We start from the raw sequence: 18,489 nt of genomic DNA on the forward strand, positions 1-18,489 counted from the left end.
TGTTATTTGCTCCACTGGGGAAATAGGAACCCCTAACCCAGTGCTCAGTGGGTTCGGCGGTACTTCGGCTACTTGAGGACGAGAACACGAAGCTCGCTCCCCTCGGGGATTCTGGGAAATACGATACGGCCGTGGGAGTTGAAGCCGGCACTTCCGCCTAGAGGGGCGGGGCAAAGGCTTCCGTTCCTCCCGGGGATACTGGGAAGTGTAGTTCCAGAACTCCCTGCTCTCCCAGGCACTTCCGCTGCAAGAGGTTGAGAGCGCGGCCTTCATTCCTCTCGTGGAGGTGAGTGAGCCTTGGGACCCCGCGACCTGTTTTAACTTTTATGGCTTGGTCGTAGGATCAGCGGGGCTCACACTTCGGTCAGCAGGAAAAGACGCTGCGGCGAGCAGCGGAGAGCGGAGTTGAATGGCAGGGCAACTGATTGCCTTACTCTATCCGGAGCCTCTGCGTTCGGGGCGGTTCGGGAGTCCCCAGGTTGGAAGTGGACCTGAATGGGGCGGCATCTGAGGGTCTCCTGGGCTCTCAGCGGCCCGACCCGCCTTCCCCCACCTCCCACAGCTCTGTCGCTTCCTAGCGGTATAACGTTGGGTGAGAACTTAATCTTTCGGTGCTTAGTTTCTGTTCTTAGTTTCCTCTTCTGCAAAAGGGAATATTAACGTTATATATTTGTTTTGACAATTAGTAATATAGTACAAGTAAAATGTGTATGGAATAGTACAGGAATGTGGCAACATGTTGGCTGTTAATATTAAAACTATCATAATAAAAAATACTCATTTTTCAGCAAGCGCCTGGCTCTTCTTTCTGATTCCTGCAGGAAAGGAGGCTGTTCCTGGACTATTTCTGACCTGTTTTTTAAGAAAGAGTGCATCACTCAACAGGTGGCGTCTGGAGTTATCCTCTGTGGATTTTCCAGGATCTCAGACAAGATCGTGCAATCTCCCAGCCTCCTTTCCTTCCCCTGCCCTGACTTCTGAAAGAATGCTGCGGAGAGGAGGAAGGAGAGCATCTTGGCTCCTGGCAGCAGAGCCCCACTGTGACAGGACCTAGCATTCACCTTTCTCTTCTGTTCCGAGTGCGAGAAGGTATTTCATTCCTTGCAAATGTTTCTGCTGCAGAAGTGTTCCGTTATTGTATAATTGGGGAAAATATTACATGAATATTAGTCACACTAGTTAAACATTGGGTGCTGAGTATCACTCTGAGGGCTTTATAAAAACTAACACACTGAACCTTCACAAAGGCTTTGTGTGGTGGGTTCTGTTCACCTTACAAAGGTGATGTGGGTACTGTGATGTGGGTACTGTTATTACACCAATTATACAGATGAGGAAGTGGAGAGAGCCTAATTTACTTTCCTATATCACAGTGCTAGTAAGAACAGTGGGATTTGTGTCCTAGACTTGGGTTCCTTACGTCTGAATACCCTTGGTCCCACAGTTTGAAATCCGAATTTAGAATTAGAAAATAAAATAGATAAACAATCCATATAAATAATCATAGGAAACTGGCTGCAGAGGAGCCATGTGAGATCAAGCTGGGGAGGGAGGTTGAAATTTTACTGTAGAAGATTTTGAAAGCAAGGTTGAGTTTGGACTTCTTTATAAAATTTTGAAAGAATTCTCATTTAATTTTAAGCAATATTAGTAGTTCATATTCTGATCATAGAGATGCATGTTCTCTGTACAGGATGCAGAAAATACAGAAATATAAAATATTACAAATTTCCTTAATACTAGGATATAGATAATTATTAACATTTTAATGCATTTCTGTTTAGCAGTTTTTAATGTGTTTTTGTCTGTGTTTTATGAAATTGTTATCACACTATTCATAGTGGGTTGTTACTCCTTTATTTTTTACTATGGAAATATCCAAACATACCCAAATATAATGAACTCATGTACAGTCACCCTGCTTGCATCCTTGCTAATCTTACTGCCTCTCTCACCAACTTTTTTTCCCTTGAATATTTTAAAACAAACCCAGATGTTGAGTCAGTAGGACTTAAAAATTAATAATTATCATTAATTGTGTTTTTTGTTTTTTTTTGAGATGGAGTCTGCTCTGTTGCCCAGGCTGGAGTGCAATGGTGCAATCTCGGCTCACTGCAACCTTTGCCTCCTGGGTTCAAGCAATTCTCCTGCCTCTGGCATTACAGGTGCCCATCACCACGCCCGGCTAATTTTTGTGTTTACAGTAGAGACTGGGTTTCTCCATGTTGGCCAGGTTGGTCTCAAACTCGACCTCAAGTGATCTGCCCACCTTAGCCTCCCAAAGTGTTGGGATTCCAGGTGTGAGTCACCATGCCGGGCCTCATTAATTGTTTATATATGAAGGCCAAGGGAGGGGTGATTATATTCATTTGCCAGGGCTGCCATAAGAAAATACTACAAATTTGTTGGATTATACAGAAAAGTATTTGTTACAGTTCTGGAGGCTAGAAGTCCAAAATCAAGGTGTCACCAGTTTTGGTGTCTTGTAAGGCCTCTCCCCTCTGTGTACGTGAGCTCCCTTGCTGTATGTCAACTTCATCACCTCTTTAAAGGTCCTGTTTCCAAAGACAGTTATTTTCTGAGATACCGAGCATTAGGATTTTAACATTTTGAGAGAGGCACACACAATTCAGCCCATAATAGATATTAACAGCAACTAAGGTTTTTCACTCCTGGCAGCTAGGAGAATGCTACTTATGTGAGAAAGCTAGAAAGAATTGCAATTAGGAAAAGGAAGATGATTGATTTTCTTTGCTTTTTTGGAGTTGCACTTGCCACTGGCATATAACTCTTGGTTTCTTATCTCTCTCCCATTAGACTTCAGGGACCTCTGTTTCATGGACATTATCATATTCTTCTCAGAGTACCCAGCAAGAGGCTTGCAAAGAGGAGTTATTCAGTGAGTAAGTGTGATTCATGTAGCTCTCCAACAGGCATCTGGATTTTGGGTGCTACAGCTTGCAATTAGAGAACAAAACAGAAGGATTATCCATAGTCCTTGTCTGTTATCTCACGTTTGGTGGGCTGTAGAATCCATCAACTTTTTCAGAGTATTCAAAAGTTGATGTACAATTGTGGATAATATTGTCAAGATCTAAAACAAACTCCCTTAAAGACAAACAAACCACTGTGAAGGTTCAGTTTTTTTGTTTTTTGTTTGTTTGTTTTTTGAGATAAAGTCTTGCTCTGTCGCCCAGGCTGTAGTGCAGTGACTTGATCTTGGCTCACTGCAACCTCCACCTCCCGGGTTTGAGCGATTCTCCTGCCTCAGCCTCCTCAGTAGCTGGGATTACAGGCATGCACCACCATGCCCAGCTAATTTTTGTATTTTTAGTAGAGACGGGGTTTTGCCATGTTGGTCAGGTTAGTCTTGAACTCCTGACCTCAAGTGATCTGCCCGCCTCCGCCTCTCAAAGTGCTAGGATTATAGGCATGAGCCACCGTGCCTGGCCAGGTTTAGTATTTATCACATGAAGATTATGATGAAGACTGCTGACATTTGTTGGGTGTTTATTATGACTTGGAGAATTTCTAGTGCTTTCCATGCACTAGCTTATTTGTTTTTTATGACAGTTCTATTTTATTCTGATTTTAAAAATGAAAAAACAAACACACAGACAAGTTAACTGTACAGATGACCTGGTGGCACAATCAGCGGGGCAGAGCCAGAATCAAACCTCAGCAGCTAGGTTGGAACACTCAGTAACTGAATAACCTTGGGCAAGTTACTTGACCTTTCTGTGCCTCAGTTTTCTTACCCATTAAGTAGGAATGATATTAATAACTACCTCGTAAAGTTTCCGTGAAGTCTAAAAGAGATATGTAACATGTTTGAAATAGTGCCTCGCATATAGTAAGTCCTGTGTGTATTATAGACTAAAGCTGGCCTTCATCTTCTACAGATAAGTTGAAAAATGCAACAAGTTACTGAAGGAGCAAAAGTATATATATATGTATATATATATATATATTTTTTTTTTTTTTGAGACAGAGTCTTACTGTTGCCCAGGCTGGAGTACAGTGGCACAATCTTGGCTCACTGCAACCTCTGTTTCCCGGGTTCAAGTAATTCTCTGCCTCAGCCTCCCGAGTAGCTGGGATTACAGGCGCCCGCCACCACACCCGGCTAATTTTTTTGTATTTTTAATAGAGACAGGGTTTCACCATCTTGGCCAGGCTGGTCTTGAACTCCTGACCTTGTGATCCACCCGCCTGGGCCTCCCAAAGTGCCGGGATTACATGCGTGAGCCACCGTGCCCAGCCTCAAAGGTATATTTTTAAGTATTCTTTTCTTCCCCACTTTCCACTTTTTCTATGGATACTTTTTTGTTTTGTTTGTTTGAGATGGAGTCTCGCTCTGTCGCCCAGGCTGGAGTGCAGTGGCGCGATCTCGGCTCACTGCAAGCTCTGCCTCCTAGGTTCATGCCATTCTCCTGCCTCAGCCTCCAGAGTAGCTGGGACTACAGGCGCCCGCCACCACGCCCAGCTAATTTTTTTTTTTTTATTTTTAGTAGAGATGGGGTTTCACTGTGTTAGCCAGGATGATCTCGATCTCCTGACCTCATGATCCGCCCGCCTTGGCCTCCCAAAGTGCTGGGATTACAGGTGTGAGCCACCACGCCCAGCCTCTATGGATACTTTAATTCCATTATATATTTCAACAAATGTGAATAGTTTCTATGATAGTGATTGTTGAAACCTGTAACTCACTCTAATTTGCTGTCTTTTGAACTTAGCGAGTCCCTGTGGGATGATTATATGGTCTATATTGCCTTAACAAAAAGGTCTAAACCTGCACTATCCAATAGTGTAGCCATTAGCCACATGTGATTATTGAGCACCTGAAATGTGACTAGTCTGAATTGAGATATGTTATAATGGTAAGGCACAACAGATTTCAAAGATCTAGTATGAAAAAAAGAAAGTAAAATCCCTCAATAATTCTTATACTGATTACAAGTTGAGGGGATAATACTTTGGATATGTTGGGTTAAAGAAAATATATTGTTGAAATTAAGCTCACTTGCTTCATCTTACCTTTTTCAATGTAGCTATGAGAAAAATTTAAATTACACAAATAGCTTGCCTGCATTCTATTTCTGTTAGACAGCGCTGGTCTAAGGGAAGCCTCCCCTTTCATTCTGAGAATTTGCCTCCAGAGGCATTACCAGTGATTCCGTAGCTCTTTCCTCTTAGAGAGAGTTCTAGGGGCATCTTATACTGGAGAGAAGCAGGGAGCTGATAATCAGTAGGCCTGAGTGCCAGGCAGAGCCAGGCCCCTGGCTTCCTGGGTGCCCTTGGACAGTTCCGTCAACTCTTTAAGAGGCAGTGTAGAATAATGCAGTGGGTCTTGAACTGTGGTCACATCAGAATCATAAGACCCAGGCCCTAGACTACTTCTATGAGCTTGAACTTCTGTGTTCTTTATTAGTAATTCAGGGGTTCTGGTCACCTATTCACCCCATTGGTGAAGGAGGGATTAAATAAATATTTCCTCTAAGATTGGAAGGTTTTATGTTTCCCTTTTCCATTGTAAGTGTTCTTCTATCTGAAGTAAGAGAACTAAGAATAATTTACTAATAAATCAAGCAGTAATTAACTAATACTAAGGTTTTAATCTGGGTATTTTACTTTGTTTCCACCCTCCGTAGAATCAGAATCATACCCTGAGAGCTACAAAGAGAACTCCATTTTTCACTGTGTAGGGGCTCTCTGCTGAAGGGTCATGTGGAATCTGGAATTCAGCCCATGCTTCCCCATCATCAAGCCATGTGAAGCTGCAGACCCCCTGAGTGTCTTAGTCCATTTCTGCTGCTATAACAAAAAATACCATAGGCTGGGTGGCTTAAACAACAAAGCTTTATAACTCACAGTCCTGGAGACTGGGAAGTCCATGATCAATTCACTGGCAAATCCGGTGCCTAATGAGGCCACTCTTACTGGTTTGCAGAAGCTATTGTCTTGTATCTTCCTGGGAGGAACAGAGAGCGAGCTAGGTTACTTGCTTTTCTTACAAGAAGAGCAATCCCGTTATGGAGGCTTCACCCTCATGACCCAAATACCTCCTAAAGGCCCCACCTCCCAATAACATCACATTAGGGCTTCAACATAAGAATTTTGAGGGGACACAGACATTGGACCACAGCAGCAATGGAGGGGCTCCCTGACTGTTTCATGTAAAGCAGCTGCATGGGTTTATGTGTAACTTCTATTGATTAAGCTGCCAGAAACTCTTCCATGTGTTTTATGTATACTTAGTCACTTTCACTGACCTTCCTATGAGGTAGGTATTATTATTGTATCCAATTTATAGATTAGACATTAGAGCACAAAGTACTAGCAAGTTGGAGATGCCCGTATTCCAGTACTGGTGGGCTGGTTCTGGAGTCTAGACTGTTCACAACTCTGTTCTTTACTCCCTCAAGCAGCTCCCTTGGCTTCAGAGTCCAATCTCCATTTCTGTGTCTGGCTTTTACCCGTAACTCTGGAGCCCTCCTTTCTCCTTCCATGAGACCTTAGACTCCCATCTCCTTATTTTTGTAGAAGCAACAGAGAGACAAGATTTAGAATACTGGCTCTGGTATGAAAGCCGGATTCAGGTACCGTTCCTGCCTGTTGACCTCACAAAGCCTCAGCTTCTTTGCCTGTTAAATGGATACAATTGCCGTCATTGTCATTTGTTGAGAACTCCCTAAAATGCCAGGTACTATGTCAAGGGCATTGCATAAATTCACTCATTGATTCTTCACAGTAATCCTACGATTAACATCCTGTTTTCATTTCCCTTCTTATAGCTGAGCATAGGCACAGAGGTTTAGGTGTTTGGACCAAGGTCACACAACTGATACAACAGTAGCTTCTTCACAGGTATGTGTGAAGTACCTTAATGAAACATCATGTGCCAAGTTCTTCATAAGGTCCCTAATATGTATTTAGTTAAATATCACCATTTTTGTTGTTATTATTGTGCTTACTATAGCTTGTTAATTTCAGTGACATTGATTATCTAATTTATAGTTGCATAAGTCTTGCAAAGTCACGATTTTTTATTAAATTTTCTCTGTCTCTATGATAGACTTTTTAAGGCCCTACTGTTAAGGTAAATTTTGCAAGGTTTTTTTTTTGTTTTTTTTTTTTAGATTTTTTTTTTTTTTCTCTTTAGAGATGGAGTATCACTCTGTTGGCCAGGTTGGTCTTGAACTCTTGGCCTCAAGCAATCCTCCCACCTTGACCTCCCAGAGTGCTAGGATTATAGGCATGAGCCACCGTGCACAGCCAAATTTTGCAAGGTCTTATATACCTTTTAGAAACCAGTCCATGTAGTCAAATTCATAGAGACAATGTGGTTATCAGGGGCTGGGAGGCGGAATGGGGAATTACTACTTAATGGGTACAGAAAAAATTCTGATGATGGATAGTGGTGATGGTTGCACAACAATGTAAATGTACTTACTGAACCTAACCACTTAAAAAATGGTTAAAATGGTAAATTTTATGTTACATATTTTACTATCAAAAAAAGCAGTCATCTGTGTACAGTAGTCCCCCTTTATCCACAGCAGACACCTTCCAAGACCCCCAGTGGATGATTTAAACCTTAGATATTACTGAACCCTAAATATACTACGTTTTTCCTTTACCTACATACTTATGATAAAGCTTAATTTATAAATTAGGCACAGTAAGAGACTAACAACAATAACTCATAATAAAATAGAATAATGATAAAATACTGTAACAAAAGTTCTATCAACATGGTCTCTCTCTCTCTCAAAATATCTTACTGCACTGTTCTCACCTATTTTTGGACCATAGTTGACTTCAGGTAACTGAAACCACAGAAGGCAAAGCTATGGATAGGAAGGACCACTGTATTCTTAAGTATTATTGCAAAAGTCTCAAATTAAGTATGGGAAACCAAGAGAGAATAACAGGTATTTCAGACGTTAAAGGCGAGGTTAAAGCACAAACCTCTACTAAAGAATTCATTGGCTGAGTGTGGTGGCCCACACCTTTAATCCCAGCACTTTGGGAGGCTGAGGCAGGAGGATCACTTGAGCTCAGGAGTTTGAGACCAGCTCAGGCAGCATAGCATGACCTCATCTCTACAAAAAGTCAAAAAATTAGCTGGACATGGTGGTGCACACCTGTGGTCCCAGCTACTTGGGAGGCTGAGGTGGGAGGATCGCTTGGGCCCAGGAGGTCAAGGCTTTAGTGAGTCATGCTTGTGCCACTGCACTCCAGCCTGGGCAGCGTAGCAAGACCCTCTCTCAAAAACAAAAAAAAGAATTTATTGGTAGAAACCATTAATGAGGACAGGTTTTATGTTACTGAATGTTATGTGCTTTTCTGCAGCTAAGAAATACGGTACTCTGAAAATATTCTTTGAGCTTTTTCCCTCCTCATTTAATTTGTAAACAATCATATGAGGTTATTAATTCTCTCGTTAACCTCTTCATTTTATGGATGAAAGAACTGAGGCACAGAGATATTAATAATTTGTCCTGGATTTCATAGCGAATAAATAGCAATGCCATAAATCTAGGCATTTGGCTCCAGAAGGGTCAACTACTCTTAATCTGGGTATTTTACTCTCAATTTCTACTCTCCCTAGAATCAGTCATACCCTGAGAGCCACAAGGAGAAATTATGTTGGGGGCACACTCTGTGTGGTCAGGCAGGTCACTTGCTGCCAGGGTCTTACAGCCAAAGGGACAAGTTTCTGGAATCTAGCCTAGTCTTTGTTCATCAAGCCAGCCTGAGGAAGGAACACTGTTGCTATTTCATGTCAAAAAAACAAAACAAAACAGCTATGTAGGTTAGTGACATCCTTGGCCAAACTCTCATGGCTTTTTTCTCCTTCCCCCATGTTTTCTCCTTCCCTCTTAAGACTTGGCAGTTCTCCAGAAGGAGGAGGACAAAATGACGAAGTCTAAGGTGAGTTGGACCTCCCTTTCTCCATAATAATTGTCATCTCATTTCGGAAAGATTACACACACCTTATTCTCTTTGTTAGGGAAATGAAGGAGAACGGTAGACATTTGAGAACCTCTTGTGTGCCAGATGCTTGCTGCTTTTTACTTTTCTGTTGTTTAATTTTTGTTGCTTTATTTTATGACTTTATAATTTGATAAATAAGCATAGAATAGAAAAGTCAGTAATAGAATAAAAATCTCTCATTTTCCTACTGTTTCCCTTACAAAACAACTGTTTTGATTTTCCCTGTTCTTTTCCTCAGATGTATTCATAACTGTGTATTCGTAAGCATTGTATAGACAAAATGTTCAAGTTACAACTTTTCTACTAAATATTACTTGCCCCATATTTTTATAGTCCCTTGAATTGATGTTACTCTGTGGTATGTGTGTGAGATAACTTTTCTCCTCATTCTTCAACGTTTAGGTAGTTTAGAATTTGTACTGAAAACTGTTACTACAGTTTTCCCACAAATAACCATTTTTTCCAAAAAGCAATTTGAAGGAGTTTTGCTATTATTTACTTTTAATGTTATAGAAACACTATATTGAAAAAGTACTTTTGATATGTGGTACTTTGGATGTTTCATATGTCAATGATTCAAATATGACATCGTGTGACATGATGTCACCAATCAGAGAAAATATTATTAGATATTTCCATGTAAGAAAGCTAGATTTTTCTTACCCAGGCCTGAGTTATACCCTGTGTATATTTACTTACTGATCTGTATTGTTTTACTCTTATGTTAACTTATTTTATTGAAGTAATAATGTACTTAATTTTAAAAGTCTAGCAGTACAAGAGGACTTACCAGATACTTTTCTTACTGTATTTATTCCTCAAACCAACTTTATGAGGCAGTACTTGGTCTCATGTGCATTTTAATTACAAAGAAACGAGATTGTAGAATTGTGGAAAGTTGCTTAGTTTCACATAGGATACCAAAGATCCAACTGATTTCAAAAGCCTCCAGGATTTTTACTTGATTGAAGAGAGATAGGCAAAGGAAAAGAATTCTCCACTCAGTGGACCTGGCCCTTTTTGTGTGGGTGCCTAGCTTGTCCTGGTTAGTGGAAGATGCCTCAGATAATACTGTCCCTACTTGATTCACTCTCCAGTGGCCTCTTCTTCTCTATGATCACTGTCATTCATTTAGGGCACCTGAATGTTCAGGGCTCCAGGGATGAACAGTCTTCATATGAAAAGTTAAAACAATACGATAATGCTGGCCGAGCACAGTGGCTCACACCTGTAATCCCAGCAGTTTGTGAGGCCGAGGCAGGTGGATCACTTGAGGTCAGGAGTTTGAGACCAGCCTGGCCAAACATGGCGAAACCCCATCTGTACTAAAAATACAAAAATTAGCCTGGCATGGTGGCACACGCCTGTATTCCCAGCTTCTTGGGAGGCTGAGGCACGAGAATCACTTGAACCCAGGAGGCAGAGATTGCAGTGAGCTAAGATCGCACCACTGCACTCCAGCCTGGGGAACAGAGCAAGGCGCCGTCTCAAAAAAAAAAAAAAAAAACCCAATACGATATGCTAGTGCTTCTTTATCATGGGTGACTTTACCACCGCCCACTGCCCCTCCCCCCCCACTGGCAACATCTGGAAACATTTCTGGTACCACAGGTCAGGGGTGCTACCAGCATCTAGTAGGTAGAAGCTAAGGATGCTGCAAAACGCTACAGTGCCCTAGACACCCCCACACAGCAGACAACTGTCCCGCCCGAGACAGCAATAGTGTTGAGTTTGAGAAACACTCTTTAACACAAAGCTATACAACACCAGCAAAATGTAGGTGAACAACAACGTATATGCTAAAAAACAACGACTTAAAATCATCACTAGAAATTTTACAGAGTTGTAAGATAAAATTCTAAATGGAATATCAATAACAGGACAGTAACAGGCGAGATACCAAAGAAAAATAAAGATGTCCAGTAAATATACGAAAATATGATCTTAAAAATTAATTACAGACCAAAAAACCCAGTTGTTTCTTACTGAACAGATTGCCTAGGATTTTTTAAAAATTGGTTATATTCAGTGTTATCTATGGTATGGAGAATCAATGATACTTACTTTCTCTTGGGGGAAGGATAAGATAGGGAAAAATTGAAAAGAAAGTCTGTCGTACATCATAATTTGGAAGTTGCATATTCTTTGACATTGTGATTTTTCACTTCTTGGAACTTACCTAAGAAAATAGGTGGGTAATATCTATGCAAAAAGTTGTTCTTTACAGCATTTATTATGACAAGGAAAAATCTCTAAAATACAATACACTTTATATGGTGTGTTTAACTGTAGTAAAGTTGAGTATGGTCTCTTAAGAATCTGGCACCTTTCCCTACACATCTTTTTCACTTTTCTCAGTGCTATCCCTCTTCCAGTGAACCTTTATTGCAAGATTTAGGTAGCGTGTGTTTGATGTTGTAGGAGCCAGTGACATTCAAGGACGTGGCTGTGGTCTTCTCTGAGGAGGAGCTGCGACTGCTGGACCTTGCCCAGAGGAAGCTGTACCGAGATGTGATGCTGGAGAACTTCAGGAATGTGGTCTCAGTGGGTGAGGACAGGCATTCTCTGACTGAACATTGGCTCCCTCTGGTGTCTCTCCGTCCTTGTATACAGGGCTTTGGGGCTCTTGAACTGGTTTTCAGTTTTCTAATCATCCATCATAAGACAGATATGGCATTTTTAAAGTCTTTCTCCCCTGGCGAAAGTGTGTATTTTGTTAATGAACTATAAATTGACAGCATGACAACTATACAGTTTTATCCTTTCTCAAATTGTGGTCATCTCCAATTAGTAGGTCATGCTATACATTTGATGAATTATACCATTGGTTTTTTTAATGAAATAAAATTGGGTAGAAAATGTCAGCGCACTTGGCAATAACTGCACATTGCAGCAAAAAATATGTCCTGTTGCCAAGAAGAATGTGAGAGACAGTGGAGAGGGTATGATGAAAACATTTTTTTTCCAGTAATTTATACTTATATCTGCATATCTTGGGTCTTTGCATGAAATATACTTCCTCCAGTGGGTCATGAATAGAAGTGTGGAAAACACTAGTTTTGATGTCTTGAAGACTAATTATAAACCTATGTCCTTGCCTTTTCACAGGGCATCAGTCCATACCAGATGGTCTACCCCAGTTAGAGAGAGAAGAAAAGCTGCGGATGATGAAGATGGCAACCCAGAGAGATAACTCCTCAGGTGAGGAGGGGCTGGGGCTGCTGGACTTTTTTCTGTTAGTCTTGGAGATATTCCAAGGTTGGTAAACAAAAATATGTGATGAAGGCATAGTCTAGAAGTTTTTTTCCCCCTGATGAATATCTAATCTAATTCTAATTTATTGGGTGTTTTTGGATATATGTAGATCTGTATTCATTAACCCACTTAGTTTGTTCAGGATGCTAAAACAAAATACTACTGATTGGGGGATTTATAAACAACAGAAATTTATTTCTGACATTTCTGGGGGCTGGGAAGTCCAAGTTCAAGGCACCAGCAGATTCAGTGTCTGCTGAGGGCCCACTTCCTTATCCAATGACAGCACCTTCTTGCTGCGTCCTTACATTGAAGGGGCAAGAAATCTCTCTCAGGCGTCTTTTATAAGGGCACTAATCCTATTCATGAAAGATCTGCCCTCATGACATAATCACTTTCCTAATGCCTTAGGAGTTAGGATTTCAAAATACAAATGGCAAGGGCACACATATTGAGACCACAGCACTCACATCTAATGAAAGCTTAGCTTTAGTTGTAATCAAATTGAATATCATTTCCCCCTTGTGCCTTTCCTGTAGCTGTTAACAGTGAATCTTGCTCACTTGGTGAAGAACTACTTTTTAGAATAAAGATTCTCATAGCCACTTTTAAGGCAAGTCCCCTATAAAAGAAAAACACTTTACACAAGGAAAAAATAATGTTTAGAGAATAGCTTTTAAGTCTTTCCCTTTAAAAATTTTCTTTGTGGCAGGCAACCATCCACCTCTTCCAAAGAGAGTTACAGAAAAGAATATTACTTATCATTTTTGTCATCCCTATTCAAATATGGTATGTATGGCAATGCCTTTATTTTCTACAAAATTAGCCACTAAGCCAATAAATGTTATAGAAGATAGCCATTAAATAAACATTAATTTTACATTATATAAACATTAAATAAACATTATATAAACATTAAATAAACATAAATAGCCATTAAATAACCATTAAATAAAACATTATCAATAGCCATTAAATAAACATTAAATAAAAATGCTAAAGAAGGTAGATTTTAGTTTTCTCTTCATTGTAATAAGGGCCTAACATATCATTTTCAATTAGAAACATTATAACCTGGGCAAAATAGGGAAATTGCCCTCCTCAAATTGACACATTCTCAGGAAGACCAAAAAAAGTCACATTTAAAAGTGAAAACTTGCAGTGAGGCATGCTGGCTCACGCCTGTAATCCCAGCACTTTGGGAGGCTGAGGCGGGTGGATCACCTGAGACCAGGAGTTCCAGGCCAGCCTGGCCAACGTGGTGAAACCCCGTCTCTACTAAAAATACAAAAATTAGCCAGGCATGGTGGCAGGCACCTGTAATCCCAACTACTCGGCAGGGCTGAGGTAGGAGAATCGCTTGAACCTGGGAGGTGGAGGTTGCAGTGAGCCTAGAGCGCGCCATTGCACTCCAGCCTGGGCAACAAGAGTGAAACTCCATCTCAAAAATAAATAAATAAAAATAAAAGTGAAAACTTGCAAAATATATACAGACATGACAAACTACGTAGGCTTCAACGTAAAGGAAACATTTATCTGTTTTACAAGTTTCCATTATTACAATATAACTTTCTATTTGAACAATTTGTTTGATTAAGAAATTAATACCTTTCTTAATCATTTAAGCTAGGAGGTTTCAAACTTTTGAGTATGAGTTACAATAAGAAATACATTTTGGCCGGGTGCGGTGGCTCACGCCTGTAATCCCAGCACTTTGGGAGGCCTAGGCGGGCGGATCACAAGGTCACGAGATCGAGACCATCCTGGCTAACACGGTGAAACCCCGTCTCTACTAAAAATACAAAAAATTAGCCGGGCATGGTGGCGGGTGCCTGTAGTCCCAGCTACTCGTGAGGCTGAGGCAGGAGAATGGCATGAACCCAGGAGGCGGAGATTGCAGTGAGCCGAGATCACGCCACTGCACTCCAGCCAGGGCAACAGAGCAAGACTCTGTCTCAAAAAAAAAAAAAATAAAGAAATACATTTTATATCATAAACAATACAAACATTCACATATGGGCAGATGTGTGTGTGTGTGGCCTTAAACAAGAATTTATGCAGAGAAATACATATACTGCTTACAAAACACGTCTAATATTTTTCTGTTCTGTTAATGCTTGTCACAAGCTGCGGAATTAATTTCAAACTCACTAATAGTCCTAGCCTTCAGTTTGAAAAACAATGGCATGATCCATATAGAAAAATGTATTTACATCCATCCATTTTTAAGTCTGCTTTCAGAGACAACATTATTCCCGAGGCTCTAAATATTGACTCCTACTTGAAAAAGGAAAAATTTCAAAAACAGAGAACAAAAATTTCAGAAGCAATCAATCACTGGATCCCCTGGCCACTTTTCTGCCTTACGATTTTTTTTTTCCTAAGTAATTCTTACCATGATTTTGTGATCAGCATGATTTTCTCATCAGCACCATCCACTTAGCTTAGCCCTGCATCTGGTGAAACCTTTAAACTTCCCAGAGGAATTGCTGTTTCCAGTCCCTTTCCCATTATGCATAGTTTACTTGAAAAAGTTCTTTCACTTTTGTAATTTGGCTCAAAGTCTCCCAGAGGAGACAAGTGGGAATTCTTTTATTCAACACATCTATTGAACACTGTGTGTCAGGCAGAGCTCTTGGGTGATGATAAAGTGGTGAATGATATAAAATGCTTGTTCTCATGGATGGCAACATCCATTCAACAGAGACATAAAAAATAATAAGGGACATATATAGTTTGTCAGACGGTAATATGTGCTTTGTCAAAACAAAACAGGTGAATGGAAATTGCCAGGGATGTAAAGTAGATGGGGAGAATTTACTATTTGATATCGAGTGGGAAAGAGGCCCCACTGGGCTGGGTGTGGAGGCTCACAACTGTAATCCTAACACTTTAAGAGACTGAGGCAGGTGGATAGCTTGAGCTCAGGGGCTTGAGACCAGCCTAGGCAAGATGGTGAAACCCCATCTCTACAAAAAATACGAAAATTAGCCGGGCGTGGTGGTGTGCTTCTGTAGTCCCAGCACCTTGAGGGGATAAGGCAGAGAATCACTTGAGTCAGGAGGTAGAGGCTGCAACGAACCATGTTTGCACCACTGCACCCCAGCCTGGGTGACAGAGTGAGACCCTGTCTCAAAAAAAACAAACAAAAAAAAAAGAGGGCCAGGTGCGGTGGCTCACACCTGTAATCCTAGCACTTTGGGAGGCCAAGGCAGGTGGATCACGAGGTCAGGAGTTCAAGATGAGCCTGACCAACATGGTGAAACCCCCCGGTGGTTATGGAAACTTTAATTGCTATCAGGTTTTTGAATAATGTATGTTATTACCGTAAACCTCTTCTCCCCGGTGTTCTCATGGAGGATATTTCCTAGCAAGAGGTAAAGGACCACTATCTGTTTACACTCGAACTTTAGGTATGTAGGTCAGCAATCCCCAATCTTGGCACCAGGGACTGGTTTGTTGGAAGACAGTCTTTCCACAGACTGGGGTCGGGGGGATGGTTTTGAAATGGAACTGTTCTACCTCAGATCATCAGATCTCAGTTAGATTCTCATAAGGAGCACACAACCTAGATCCCTCGCACACGCAGTTCACAATAGGATTTGCGCTCCTCTAAGAATTTGCACCACTGATCTGACAGGAGGCGGAGCTCAGGCGGTAATGCCCACTGGCCTCCTGCTCACCTCCTGCTGTGTGGCCCAGTTCCTAACGGGCCACGGACTGGTACTGGTCCACGGCCCACAGGTTGGGAGCCCTGACTTAGGTGATAAGGTATTTTCTGAAAAATGTGTGTCTTTCTAACTAGCACAGCGCCTCAAAATCTCCCAACCTTGGAATAAACTTCCAATAAAATAATCCCGGGCAAAGGTTTTTGAAAATTTATGTGTAGGAGTTTTACTAGACATTTTGAACAGGGCCACTTTGTTCAGATGTCTATGCAGTAGGCAAATTTTGTGGAAGCTATTCATTAGACATCTGCTAGAGCAAAAAATGAGGCTTTTAGTAAGGTGCAATTTCTTGTTAAAGATTTCTTAGGAAACATGTTTCCTGTTCTGCAACCACCACATTTTTACCTGGTAGCTCACACAGAAATTTAGTGTGATTCTAAGCAGGTCTCATTAATGTGCAGTGAATGAGAACCTGGTGACTCCCTCTTGGTTTCTTGGTACATGTACATGATGATAAAGAGAAATGGAACCTTCTTCTGGTTCAATGAAGCCTGTGGGCCTGAGTTTATAAACTTGACATCTTGGAACAAAACATTATTCACATGCCCCATCTCCACATTTTCTTTATCCTTTTAGGAGGCAAGAATCTAAAAGAGATGGAGACTCTCCAAGAAGTAGGATTAAGGTACCTGCCTCATGAAGAGCTTTTCTGCTCCCAGATCTGGCAACAGATTACAAGAGAGTTAACCAAGTATCAAGATTCTGTGGTAAATATTCAAAGAACAGGCTGTCATTTGGAAAAACGAGATGATTTGCACTATAAAGATGATGGTTTCAGTAATCAGAGTTCTCATCAAGTTCACCACAGAGTCCACACTGGTGAAAAACCCTACAAAGGAGAACAGTGTATGAAAAGTTTCAGCTGGAGCCCTTATCTTCAAATTAACCGAAGGGCTCATGCAGGAGAGAAGCCCTACAAATGTGAAAAATGTGATAATGCCTTCCGTCGGTTTTCAAGTCTTCAAGCCCATCAGAGAGTCCACAGTAGAGCAAAATCATACACAGATGATGCAGCTTATAGGAGTTTTAGCCAGAGGTCACATCTTCACCATCATCAGAGAGTTCTCACTGGAGAGAATCCGTACAAATATGAAGAGTGTGGGAGGAATGTTGGGAAAAGCGCACATGGTCAAGCTCCTCTGATAGTTCATATGGGAGAGAAATCCTATAAATGTGAGGAGTGCGGGGTCGGCTTTAGTCAGAGATCATATCTCCAAGTTCATCTGAAAGTTCACGCTGGAAAGAAACCATATAAGTGTGAAGAGTGTGGGAAGAGCTTCAGTTGGCGCTCACGACTGCAGGCTCATGAGCGAATCCACACTGGCGAGAAACCATACAAATGCAATGCGTGTGGCAAGAGCTTCAGTTACAGCTCACACCTTAACATTCATTGTAGAATCCACACAGGAGAGAAACCCTATAAGTGTGAGGAATGTGGGAAAGGTTTCAGTGTGGGTTCACACCTTCAGGCCCATCAGATAAGCCACACTGGAGAGAAGCCATACAAATGTGAGGAGTGTGGGAAAGGCTTCTGTAGGGCCTCAAATCTTCTGGACCATCAAAGAGGCCATACTGGAGAGAAACCGTATCAGTGTGATGCATGTGGTAAGGGCTTCAGTCGTAGCTCAGATTTTAACATTCATTTTAGAGTCCATACAGGGGAAAAACCCTATAAATGTGAAGAGTGTGGCAAAGGCTTCAGCCAGGCCTCAAATCTTCTGGCCCATCAACGAGGCCACACTGGAGAGAAACCCTACAAATGTGGTACATGTGGGAAGGGCTTCAGTCGGAGCTCAGATCTGAATGTACACTGTAGAATCCACACAGGAGAGAAACCCTATAAATGCGAGAAGTGTGGTAAGGCCTTCAGTCAGTTCTCCAGCCTTCAGGTGCATCAGAGAGTTCACACTGGAGAGAAACCATATCAGTGTGCAGAGTGTGGGAAGGGCTTCAGTGTAGGTTCACAGCTTCAAGCCCATCAGAGGTGCCACACTGGAGAGAAACCCTATCAATGTGAGGAGTGTGGGAAGGGCTTCTGTCGGGCCTCAAATTTTCTGGCACATCGTGGAGTCCACACAGGAGAAAAACCATACCGATGTGATGTGTGTGGTAAGCGCTTCAGACAGAGATCCTACCTTCAAGCCCACCAGAGGGTCCACACAGGAGAGAGACCATACAAATGTGAGGAATGTGGGAAAGTCTTCAGCTGGAGCTCATACCTTCAAGCCCATCAGAGAGTTCACACTGGAGAAAAACCATACAAATGTGAGGAGTGTGGGAAGGGCTTCAGTTGGAGCTCAAGTCTTATCATTCATCAGCGAGTCCATGCTGATGATGAGGGTGACAAGGACTTTCCTTCATCAGAGGATTCACACAGGAAAACTCGATAAAATATGTTTTACTATCTCAGATGGGTGCTGAAATATTTTAATAATCAGAGCTATCATAGACAAAACATTTGTTTTATAGAGTCAGTAGTTCAGCCAAGTGATTGGGAGACTACACA

General features: G+C 41.5%; 1 protein-coding gene across 4 annotated transcripts; it reads left to right on the top strand.

The window, feature by feature from the left end:
- The first annotated feature begins 253 nt into the window (after nt 1-253).
- Nucleotides 254-18,415, top strand: ZNF45 (zinc finger protein 45). Of its 4 annotated transcripts, none has more exons than XM_032172692.2 (9): nt 254-286; nt 822-1,089; nt 2,818-2,903; nt 6,544-6,703; nt 6,795-6,867; nt 8,891-8,937; nt 11,422-11,548; nt 12,109-12,201; nt 16,560-18,415. In XM_032172692.2, exons 6-9 carry the CDS (start codon nt 8,923-8,925, stop codon nt 18,371-18,373), a joined length of 2,049 nt encoding a protein of 682 aa, XP_032028583.1. In that variant the 5' UTR covers nt 254-286; nt 822-1,089; nt 2,818-2,903; nt 6,544-6,703; nt 6,795-6,867; nt 8,891-8,922; the 3' UTR covers nt 18,374-18,415. The 4 variants fall into 4 exon arrangements, with proteins under 4 accessions (XP_032028583.1, XP_032028581.1, XP_032028584.1 ...); XM_032172690.2 differs by lacking the exon at nt 254-286 and adding an exon at nt 375-592; XM_032172693.2 differs by lacking the exons at nt 254-286; nt 6,544-6,703 and adding an exon at nt 375-592.
- The last annotated feature ends 74 nt before the right edge of the window (nt 18,416-18,489 follow it).

This window comes from Hylobates moloch, unplaced genomic scaffold, assembly GCF_009828535.3.
Source record: "Hylobates moloch isolate HMO894 unplaced genomic scaffold, HMol_V3 SCAFFOLD_13, whole genome shotgun sequence".
NCBI classification, from domain to species: Eukaryota; Metazoa; Chordata; class Mammalia; order Primates; family Hylobatidae; genus Hylobates; species Hylobates moloch.